Source organism: Cnephaeus nilssonii (genome assembly GCF_951640355.1).
Source record: "Cnephaeus nilssonii genome assembly, chromosome: 17".
NCBI classification, from domain to species: Eukaryota; Metazoa; Chordata; class Mammalia; order Chiroptera; family Vespertilionidae; genus Cnephaeus; species Cnephaeus nilssonii.
The window spans coordinates 50,706,293-50,718,174 of record NC_137088.1 but is presented as its reverse complement, the minus strand read 5'-3'; the positions used below and the strand labels follow the sequence as shown (position 1 = coordinate 50,718,174).

Genomic DNA, 11,882 nt, shown 5'->3' with positions numbered 1-11,882 from the left:
GACCCCTGCTCCAAGAGCCAAACAACACACAAACAGCTCAGGTGCATTTCAGGCTCAAAGAGAAGAATTCAAGCAGCTGCTATTTAAATTCATGGATAATTATTTCCCCCATGATTTTGGCACTGAGTTTAATTCACACAGACACTGGGGAAAACTGTATCACAGTAAGAAACTCCTTGGTATTTTCTGGAACAGTCCTAACCTGGCATTTGAGTTAGGTTCTGAAGGTGAGGCAGGAAAAACAAACAAACAAAGAGCCTCACATTTTAGATCAGGGCTCTGGGATGGTGCTGCTGAAGTTCCTGTTCGTGAGCAAGGTGAGGAGATATCCTGATGCATGAAACAACAAGATGAGAGATGAGCTGAACGTTAGAGCAAAGGAGGCTGGAGGAATGGCTCCAGGCGAGCAGGCCAGGAGAGAAGTGACAGGTGGAAGGGTGGGGGACAGATAGACAGCGTAAGCCAGAAAGCCACGGTTAATTAAGAATCCAACACCCACGCAGCCACTCTGCACAACTCCGCCACTGTCAGATTTCTTTTTAATCTATGAATTTAGGAGAGTTTAGTCTCCTGCTATGCTCATACTTATGTTGTTTTTTTCTGCCTCCCTGGAAAAGAGGAAGGGGAAAATATACAGAGTGTTAAACCAGAAAATGTAACATTCTCTGATGTAAAAATATTAAAAGCTTTCTTTTTAAAATTTAGATCATCCCTTTCTAGGTCAGTGTGATGTCAGCCCAGCTTCCTTCCGAGGAGCACACTAGGACCTGCTCTCCAGGAAACAGCCTGCCTCCTTCCTGAACAGCGACCCCGCGGCCTGCCCTCCCCACACCCCGCTCCCTGGGGGAGGGATCTTGCTGTCACACAGAACAGTTTCCATGGCCCTATTTGCTGAAATGCACTGCCGAGGCTTCCTGTCCCAGGGGCAGTGTCCAGGTCATCAGAAATTTTGGCAAAAGAAAAGCCTGTTTTACCTTTATATGGCCACAACTTTTCCTTTTCTTAAAAGATATCAGAAAGCTAGACATTCTATTTATAGGCAAACCACCCAACCCAACCACACAGATGTCCATGCTGGAGAAAGATGTCAAGGGAGGGGATGGCTCCCAGCCTGCTTCTTACCTGATGAAGGAAGGAACTGCTCGTCAGTCCTGGTGCCCCTGGGCTGGCGCCTGCGTGTTTCACATGGACATTGTTCATGGCTGGCAATTTGGCAACCTTAGTGGGTTTGCTGCTGCTGCTGCTGCTGACACCGCTCGAGCCAGGCGGGCACTTCCTTTTCTTTCCTATGAGTTTGTCCAGAGGAGTGTGCGAGTGCGAGTAAGCGCCGTGGGAATTGACGGGCAGTTCACTGGACTGGTGGATGAACGGGCCGAGGGAAAGCGTGGAGTCGCCGCTGTTCACCATCACACTCATCCTCTTGATGGACTCGGCAGGGCTACCTCCGGGGGCGCCCCTCCCTGACTGCTCGTGCCGGACACTCACCGAGTTCGCTTTATTCGTCACGCAGTTGAGGCCGATGCCGTGGGAAGATGTTACTGTGCAGGGGTAGGGCGGCCCCGAGTGAGCCACACAGTTCTTCCTAAAAGACTCCATGGAATGAGACGAAGAGGCGGCGGCAGCGGCGGAGGCAGAGTGAACTAACAGTGGGGAACCAGCTTTGCGCTTCTTCCCTGAGGTGCCGCTGGTCCGGCTGCCACTGGTGTGACAGTCAGTGCTGCTCCCAGAAGACTCCTTGGGCCTTGAAGACTTGCTGGACTTCAGCTTCTGAGGTTTCCTGGACAGGGGGGAGGAGGGCACCGAGGAGAGGCCAGAGGGCGTGGACGGGGATGAGGACGAGGACACTTGTCTGGACTGCATACTGCACACGGGGTCCATGGCCCCGGACGCGGCAGGCTGTGCATTTAGTGTGGTTCCGTGAGCTGGTACCGATTTGCTGTTTGGGGAGCTGCAGGTGGAGGAGAGCAGGGCTGGGGATGTAGATATGGTGGCTGCTGCCAGACAGCTGGCCCCACACTGGGATGTGGGCAGTGAGTTTGTCCGGTGAGGAACACGGGTGGAGACGGGTGACGTGGTACTGGGCACTGGTGGGATTTTCCTGCAGAAAGGAGAGGACAGGGAGTCCTGGTCAGCATGGCCCCTCCTGGACACTTCCAGACAGTCACCGCTGCATCGCTGGGGCTGAGAGGCACGCTGCTGTCAGAGTGCCTCTGTGCCTCCCAGCTGCTACCGCCCAGCTTCACACCATGTCCCCATCCCGCAGTGCCCTGATTCCAGCTGTCAATTGTTCTGAAAATAGGCCACGACGTAATACTCCCATATCTTCTGCCCAGAACACCGTTACCCCAACTGCTGTTCCGCCTTTCGTTTCAGCCCACCATCACCTTCTTAGGAAACCTATCCAGGGACTCCCACTGCTCTGTCCCGGACGCTGGCTCCACTGTGTGACTGCCCATCACTGTCTGACCCTCTGTGGATGAAGCCATCCACAGCTTACTCACCACTGACAGCAGAGCCAGCACAGTGCCGGGAACACAGAAGGCTCTGAACGCCGAGAGAATTAACAAGTGAGGAAGGTAGTAATAGCTAAGTAATAACAACTGCTGGTCCGAATTACTGGCCTGAACGACGCTATGAGCTTCAGCCCCAAGTCTTGGGACTTCCAGTCACAGTGCTGAAACAGTGTATTCTGTTAATGATGTCTGGGCAAAATATTTATTTGGGGACAGGAGTCACTTAAATAGTCAAAACAGGAAGACCCCTTTTATCTTGGCTCTGATTTTAAAATGTGACAGCACCAACATTTCAAAACCCCTATGGCAGAGCAAGCACTGAGGTATTGCCCCAAAAGTGGCCTGATGGGTGGCGAGCACCAGGACTGCTCTGCCCCTGGCTCTACGGGCAGCCCTGGCTGACTGGCTCCCTCATCTTTCAAGTGAGAAAGTTGGCTAGACTGCTGCCCAAGCTTTCCACATGCTTTTAAAGAAGAACTATAGTTACTAATAAAAGAAACTAATGATGGCAAGTGTTTGCAGCAGCTTTAAAACTCCCATTCAGGAGTGTGACTCTGTCCCTGGTAGGTGGTTCAATGGGTTAGAGCATCATCTTGCTTGTGGGTTTGGTCCCCAGTCAGGGCACATACAGGAGTCAACCAATGAATGCATGAATAAGTAGGTGGATCCACAAAACCGATGTTTCTCTCTCCCATTCTCTCCCTTTCTCTCTCCCTCTACAAAATCAATTAAAAAAATATGTGGCTCTCCAGGAAACAGCCATGGTGGTGCTTCTCAAGTCCATGGGGGTGGGGCCGACATCAGGAGATCCCAACATGAACTCAAGATTGAGAAACCAGCTGCACCTCTCCTGTGCTCTCATGGAGGACAGCGCCTGGTGTGACCTGAGAGCTCAGTACAAAAGCTGAGGCCCCAGGCCCACGCCATACCTACTTCATCGGGATCATCTGTGTCCCCACAAGGTCCCAGCACCTTTGAGAAGCCCTGTTCTCAATGAAGTACAGGGGCTCCTGCAGTGGCTTCTCATGGCCACCAGGTGGCTGAGAAAGTCAGAGCCTAAAGAACAGGCTGCTGCTGGACCAAGTCTGGGAAATGAAAAAGCATGGTGTGTGTGTGTGGAGGGGGAGGGGAGTTTGTGGCTCTCCCTGGATTACATTACTGGTTTCTCTCTTAAAAGCTCTGTTAAGTCATTCATTACCATTTGTATAAAGAGCAAAAAAAGAATATGGCATATTGACTTGTGTTTGCATAAATGAACTGCAAAGATATAGAAGCAACTAATAAAAACGTTTATCTAACCTGGATGGTGTGGCTCAGAGGTTGAACATCAACCTATGAACCAGGAGGTTATGGTTCGACTCCCGGTCAGGGCATATGCCCGGGTTGCAGGCTCCAATTCCCAATAGGGGGCATACAAGAGGCAGCCGATCAGTGATTCTCTCTCATCATTATGTTTCTCTCTCTCTGTCTCTCCCCCTCACCCCTGAAATAAGTAAAAATAAACTTAAAAAATATAAACGCTCCCCCTCTCTTAAAAACAAACAAACGTTTGTATGTGGGGATGGGAAGAGGGGGGGAGAAGGAGAGAGAGAACAAACTCAAAGTCATGAACCTGCTTCTTCGGAAGTTCACAGCGGAGAGGAAAACCTCTCCACACAGCCACTAGGAACTAAAACTTTCACCCAAACCGCTGGCCTAATCCCATAATCCACTTACCCATATTCTGAGGATAAAGCATTCTTAAGACCCCTCTAAACTCTTAGGAGGACAATACCCACCGTTTAATGAGCTTCAGGTACGTCATAAAGAAGGAAGAGGAGTCTCTTATTGCCTAAGAACCAGGAAGACACACGGGAGAGAGAGCAGAGTGACATGGCTCTGGTTTCCTACGTGAACCCATGCAAGTCCTATTAATGAGCATGGAGATAGTTCTGTAAATGTGGGCTTCACTCAACTTTACTAGGAAACTAAGGGAGGCAAATGGATGTCCTGGCAGAGTCCATTCAGGGAGGCACTAGTAAATGATGCCCAAACAGGAAATTCGAAATGGCCTGTGGATTACTGGCCAGCTCCCTTTAGCAAGGCTCACTATTTTCCAAACTAGGTACCAGCAAACACTGGTTCCCAAGATGCTCCCCTGAAAGAGGTTCCCAGGTCAGAAGAGCTTGGGGGATGGTCCACATTAGAAAGGCCATCTGCTCTGAGGTTGCAACCATGGACAGTGACCACTACCGCACCAGAGAAGCCCTTTAGGGATGGCGTGGACTCTCCTTCCACCTGCAGTCCCACCTGGGAAACACTAGCATGTGAAATGCCACACAAGACCAGCACACCAGCTCCGCCACCTGAAACCTGCAGCAGCGCCACTGCTCTCGGAGCCGGGGCCGCCATGTGGCCCTGCGGCCTCTCAGACCTGGTCTTACTCCAGGCTCGCTTCCTTGCTCTTTCTCAAATGAATCCCAGTCCATTCTGACTCAAGACTTCCCACACAAGGTCCTTTCCGCCTGGCACCCTCTCCTCCCCACGATCCCATTCCTCAGCCAGCCACCTCAGTTCAGGATCAAGGCCCGCCTCTTCAGAGGGCCTTTCCTGAGGCCTGGCCTGCTCTGTCTCCCATGTCAGCTCTGCCTGGAACCACACTGCCTCTGGGTCCAAATGCTGGCCCTTCCACTAACCTGCTGTGTGACCTCGTTTCTCAGTCTCATTATCTGTAAAATGGAGATAATGGAGGTCACCTGGCAAAGCAAATGGTGAACATTAAATATATTTAATACGTTGCCTGGCATACAGTAAGCTCTCAGTGCTAGTGGTTACCTCTCTTATGACAAGCTATCACCTGTCTCCAGTTTCTGTTTATTGCTTTTTGTTTCTCCACCAACCAGAATGAGGGCTCCATACCTGAGCCTGGAACCCCAGCACCCAGAACAAGGCATATTTGCTGAAAGAGTGAATGAATGAATGACAAGGGGCCTTTTTCTAGGGCTACTCAAAGGCCACGCTTTCATTTAGATAAACGTATCTTCATTAAATTAGTCCCACAAGAGATAAAGGGCCAGTCCCCCATCCATCCCAGAGGCAGTGAGACGGGCACTCACTTCCACAGCTGCGCGTTCAGATGCTTCTCCACCATGAGGTTGAGGGCGCAGCGAATCCGGTTCCACCTGGAGTCAAACACATAATAGCCTCTTCCAATCTGCCGGCTCCCGAATGTGCAAAACTGAAAGAAAGAGCACAGGCGCCATGCTTGCTACCTCGGACAGTGGCACCCGGGAGGGTCTCTCCTGCAGGCCTGAAGCTACCACAAGAGAGCTTACTCTGAGCACCATAGGCTGTGAAGTATGAGCGTGACAATGCCTGGCCCTGAGTTTCATGGAGAGAAAGGGAGAAGCATGAGACGTCCCAGGACACAGTGCATGCCACCTCTGGGGCACCCTGTTCTGAGCTGCTCTCACACCTCGGCCGCATCCCGCGCGTACGGGCATGCCAAGGTCCCTGGCGCGCCCCCCTGCAGTGTCTCGTCCCTGCTGCGTGGGGAGGATCAATGTGGGGTGGATGTGGAACTTACAGATGCTGGCTGAGGATGATGACCTGAATAATGACAGTCCAGTTTTTCAACAGACTCTTCTTTGTCATCGCCTTCTCCCTCCTCACTGGATAACCGAGAAGCTGGCTCAGTGGCAGGCAGGGGAGGGTGTGGAGATTCATGGACTGGAGGAGGGTCAGTGGGGGCACTCCCACCTTGCTGAGCAGGGCAGCCTGGAGGCCTTGGTGAGCAGAAAGTGCAGCACTGATCAGATCACACGTCTGGGAATCAGCCGCCTTAACTCAGATACAACAACGTATCCAAAACCACCTAGGGGGCCGGGGCCACCCCTCGCATGGAGCAAACCTGAGCAGGTGGCCGGGAGTGCAGGATCCTCTCCCTTGAACTGCAGGATGTCACATGCAGCTGTCTGCCAGGTCTAGCCCAAGTGACCTCCAAATAGCTTTCCTTTCTACTGCCATGTGGGGGCTCAGGTTCTCCTCCTAATCTCCCCAAAGGAGGGAAAGTGTATATGGGATTTAAGAGAACCTTCCTTTGATTCCTCTTCAAATGTCACCTGGATCTGGGTTACTAAGGCAATGAATGACAAAATGCTCTACAATAACCTAAGAGGGAAGGAGGTGATAAAATGACTAGGTAGCATTACTACTTTATGTGAAAAAGCGACCTGAGAGCCTGCTACTCAGACAGCAATGGGTTTTTCCTCCCTGTCTGGTGGTTCTAGAATTAAGTTTACTTTTTTAGATGAAAAACTTCATTGAGAAGATGGCCAAAGGAAGGACTTTTCTAAGGACTCCTGGGGGGACCTGGCCACACTCCGGGAGCCTCCTCAACTGCCCTGACACAGTGTTGCTCAGAAACCAGAGGGCTCATGTGGGGGTAGGCTCAAGCTCACACTGGGGTTTCCATGAGGGAGGCACTTCCACCCCTCATGCGACAATTTCAAGGCTCAGACATGTGAGTGTGAAAGCCAGAGATGGCAACAACGTTGGCACATTCCTAGGCAGAAGCCCTCGCTGCCCATGGCTACCACTGGAGGCCTCCTTCTCTGTGCCGTTCTCTTTCCTTCGCTCAGGAAACTGGGCATATAGTCCTTTACTTCAACTTGGTTAAGTAGCAGGCACAGACATACATACATGCAGTCCAGCACTGTCTCTGAGGCCCAGGTACGATAAGTTTTCAGTAAAACACTCTGACCCATGGCTTAGTGCATGGCTAACATGCCTAATACATGTTTAGGCCAAAACCCCATATGAATGAATGAAAAAAGTATGTTGATAAATGGATGCTGAAAAAACTGAATGTGCCCAGCAAGGGATTCCCACTGCTGCACTTTGCGAGAAGCGAGACAAATGGATGGGAAATTGCTGCCAAAGCTGTGGGAAATGTCCCAGTCACTAACCTGCAGATAGGACCCGAGTGTCACCTGCTCAGTGGGCTGAAGAGACATGTAACACTGAGCAGGCAGGAGTAGATAATACTCGCTTTACTTTGCTGCTTGCATTGGGCCAAGAAAAGCCCAATGATGAACTAAACATTTTTTTCCCCCTTAAGAGTAAAACCCAATTTAAAACCATCTCATCTTCTGAGAGTGAGCCTGATGGACATCCCTGGACATCATGACCACACTGGGCGTACAGGGTCTCCAAGTCTGCTCTTGGAAGGAGGAAGAAAGAGATGGGAAGCTTGGCTTACCTTGGAAGACTGGGGGTGTGAGGTTTAGGTTTACTAGCTACGAAAGGCTTTGATTCGGAAGGAATCACTCCATGAGAGTTTTGGTGTGGCTCCTGTGAAGTTCTAGAAGGGGCGAGATGCGGGTCCCTGAGAGGCTGTGTTGATTGCTGAGAGTCCAGATGGCGAATCAATTCCTTTTCCCTGGTTTTGTTTTTGTGCTCGGCTAATAACACATCAAATCGTTTTCTTCTACCCTGGACAGCCCTCCGTTGGGTTAAGGAATGTGTCTGCAGACCAAAAGAATATAGAAACTGAGGTACTTCAGTAAGAATATTTTTCTATCATATATCCAAAACCATCATTCCCAATAAAAAAATAATCTGGAACATTGGCATAGCCAAAAGCTGCTCAGCATTTGATAAGCTGATCTTTTGTCTTTAAAATATATTTTTATTGATTTCAGAGAGGAAAGGAGAGGGAGAAATAGAAACTTCAATGATGAGAGAGAATCACTGATTGGCTGCCTCCTGCACGCCCCCCACTGGGGATCAAGCCTGCAACTGGGCATGTGTTATGACTGGGAATTTAACAGTGACCTCCTGGTTCATAGGTTGCCGCTCAACCACTGAGCAACACTGGCCAGGCATGATCTTTTTTCTTTAGCTAGAAGAGAGGCACGTATTCCAGGCTCCACATGGATGAGACTTTAGTGATGTCATTTCCACAAGAAGGAAGGGATGTTCACTGTGCCACTCAGCAGCAAACAGTAGATACCAGCAGGTGTGACAGTAACAATTCCTTTACTGGGGCTCTTACCAACTCCATTAGAAAAATCCCTCTTTGGGCCATTTAGGGTTTTAAATGTTAAAAGGGAAGAAACAATTATTCCATAATCTATCAAAAAGTCCTCTTTTAGTAAGTGTCAGAGAGTAAAAACAGCACAACTGTTTCTCTATTGCCATGAAGATGCCATGTGAAGAGAAAGTGGCTCAGAGGACCCTGGAGATGGGCTGCTGAGACCACGTAAAGTCTTAGAAGGCCAACAGGAGAAGAGATACAGAGGATCAGTGAATTCACCCACATATTTCCTTCTCTCTAGTTACAAAATACTGCAAATGATACTTCGTGTTCATGGCTCTACACATTATATAAATGTGTTGATCTACCGGTCTACATGTTTGCTACAATTCAAGTGGTTTAAGAGGAATTAGGCTTCTACTGTCCTTTTGAAATTCAATAATATAACCTACCTCCTCCTCAGATACACTGAAAACTGTGCATGCCCCAAATCTAACCTGGCAGGTAGATAAATGTGCTTAGTTTCTTCTTAAATTTTGACTTAATTTTCTTTAGTGTGTAATAAATCTCCAAGAAAGTACCCTGATTAAAGACAGGCCCTACTCTGTTCAGCGCTGTACCAGCACCTGACCCTCAATAAATGCTTCAAAACAAAGTATATAAAAATAATGGCCCTCCAACATGTGTCGAATGAACAAGGGAATACATATTGCCACTGACACACACGCTTGTCACTCCAGCCTCTCCTCATCGCTGAATGTCCCCTGGTGCTTAGCACAGAAAAGCAGGTGAAGAAAGTCAGCTGAGATGATGAGCAAAGAGAATGTCTACTGAGTGCTGAAGAACCTTCCAACACCAATCTGAGGCCCGCAGCCGCCATCAGAATCCTTTGGAGGCTGCCTAGGGTTCCCAGGGTAAAGACTGACCATGGCAGGCTTCCGGGCTATGCACACTCTAACACCAAGCCCCTGCTTCGTTGGTATATCAAAAAACAGCCGTCACACATGTTGCTTCCTCTCTCTCCTACCACTCTTTGCTCACATAAAGCATAGGGATTTCAGCCCCATGTTCCTGTGGTAAAGGAGGCTCGCCTGGCCCAGCCTCCCCACTGAAGGTTGTTATGACACAGCCCTCCTTCCATTCTTCATTCATCATTGATAACTTGACACTTACTTGAGTGATTATCAGATTAATCTCCATCTCTCTCATTAGACTGCAAGCCCCATGAGGGTAGAAACAAGCCTTGATTTTCTAAAACTCTGGTGTCCTGTGGCTAGCGAACTCGAAATCTGTTCGCATGAAAGGCAAAGAAAACATTTACACAGGACATTGGACAGATGAGGAAGTGAGGAAGGGACAGTGAGGGTGGCAGGCAGACAACAGGGAACGAGTGACAGGAGTTGAAGCAGCAGATGCCCTGAGAGAATGAACCAAGTTCTAAGTCCCCGACAGGAGAGACCTGGCGGCAGGGTGAGGAGCATGCAGTGAGGCACTCAGCATGGTGAGCCCACCAGCTGACTAGATCCAGCCCCGAGGCAGCCAAGGGCGAAGCGCCGGCAGACAGAGCACAGGAAGAAAGGAAGGGCAGGCCTGCCCAGATGCTGCGTTCCTGCCAGCTCTATGCTGCACTCATGATGGCCAGGGCTGAAGACGTCTCTTAATGTTATTATAGGACCAGCACCATGCCAGTCGGTGAGGATATTCTTAACAGAACACAGGGAGAGCACACATGATGTAAAAAGGAACAAGGGAGACAAATGTAGGATCCACAGTTCACCCATCAATAAGGTTTCAGAAGAAGGCAGACTGTGAGCTGATAGAGCTTTTGGTTCACAGCATGCCTCAGAGATGATTAAAAGAACATGTTGGATAGAGCAGGGATCCTTCACTGACCAGGGGTGTCGTAACCCTGAGACTGAGAGCAAGGTAGGCACGAAGGAAGCAGAGAGGATGGCGAACTGTGGTGATGATGTGGAGCAGGGCTGAGGCAAGCTCTCACAAGCTCCTCAGGGGCAGCCGAAAGGAACAGAATCATACAGAGCGCTCAAGTGGCTCTCTTCAGAGAACAACACACCACTGTGTGCATTCAATTAATATTATATACGCAATCTGTTCTGAGCTAGGAGTTTTAACCTAAAGATTCAGGGGTGGGCCTGCAGTGGGAATGTCTAACAACTCCTAAAATAGAATGCAAAATTCAGAATATACGTGTTTATATATTTTTTTCCTCAGGGATGAGGATTTGTGATTTTAAAAAAATTAGATATATTTAAAGGTGCCCTTAACCAATTCCTTTCCCCAAAAGATCAGAACTATTGTTGTAAGATAAAAATCTACAATAATAAATTAGATATTTAAATTAAATACTAAAAATTAGCCCTAGCTGGTTTGGCTCAGTGGATAGAGCATTGGCCTGTGGACTGAAGGGTCCTGGGTTCAATTCTGGCCAAGGGCACATGCCCAGGTTGTGGGCTCCATCCTCAGTAGGGGGTGTGCAGGAGGCAGCCGATCAATGATTTTCTCCATTGATGTTTCTCTTTTTCCCTCTCCCTTCCTCTCTGAAATCAATAAAAAAGTATATATAAAAAAAATACTAAAATTAAATTAGAAATTGAAATTGAAATAAGAACCACTTAGGAGTAACATTTCCCATTTTGGGGAAATTATAACATTCCTCCACTGTTTATGGATTGAGTGGAGCCTGAAATCTTTTATTCAAACACCATCTTTGGCAACATCCTATACAATAAAGAGCTAATATGCTAATTAGACTGGATGGCGAAATGACCTTCCGGAACGACATTCCAGAATGACCAGTGGGCAGGGCTGCAGGGCAAGCCGGGCTGCAAGGGCGGAGGCAGCCGGGGCTGCAAGGGCCAAGCCTCTTGCATGAATTTTGTGCATCTGGCCTCTAGTTTAAAGTAATACCCCAACAATTTTATTAACTTTTAGAAAACAAGACTAATTTTTTTTAAATCATTTTTAACCCCTCCTCCAAACAAGGGGCTTTAAATTATATACTTCAGAGCAGTGATTCTTAATACTTCTTGACTTTTTCTGAAGGGTAGTTGGAGACACTCTCCAGGGAAATGCAAATAGGCATACATGTTCTTTATGTAGCAGGTCCACTGCTGTGTGGAGGCCCCCTACACCAGCAACCCTTGTACAGCAGCATGCCACCTTCTCATCAGCAAACTGGCATTTTAAAGTCTGGACAGGAAGGAGGATCATTACATTTTCTTAGCTTACATATAAATTAGATCGTATGTTACCTAGTATTTAAAAAAACACACAACTAGAACAACAAAGCTATCTACAAGTCACAAAATATTAAAGTGTCTCTTTAAAATTTA

General features: G+C 48.5%; 1 protein-coding gene across 5 annotated transcripts in view; it reads right to left on the bottom strand.

The window, feature by feature from the left end:
• Positions 1-11,882, bottom strand: part of ATXN7 (ataxin 7) — a 171,845-nt gene that overhangs the window by 23,808 nt on the left and 136,155 nt on the right. For 4 of the 5 annotated variants that reach the window (XM_079795447.1, XM_079795448.1, XM_079795449.1 and 1 more), the window contains 4 exons: positions 7,753-8,018; positions 6,079-6,277; positions 5,609-5,730; positions 1,123-2,098 (listed from right to left, as the gene is read on the bottom strand). In XM_079795447.1, coding sequence (XP_079651573.1) covers positions 1,123-2,098; positions 5,609-5,730; positions 6,079-6,277; positions 7,753-8,018 — 1,563 coding nt within the window. Of the gene's footprint in view, positions 1-263; positions 331-1,122; positions 2,099-5,608; positions 5,731-6,078; positions 6,278-7,752; positions 8,019-11,882 lie in introns of all 5 variants that reach the window. The other variant, XM_079795451.1, reaches the window with a different exon arrangement.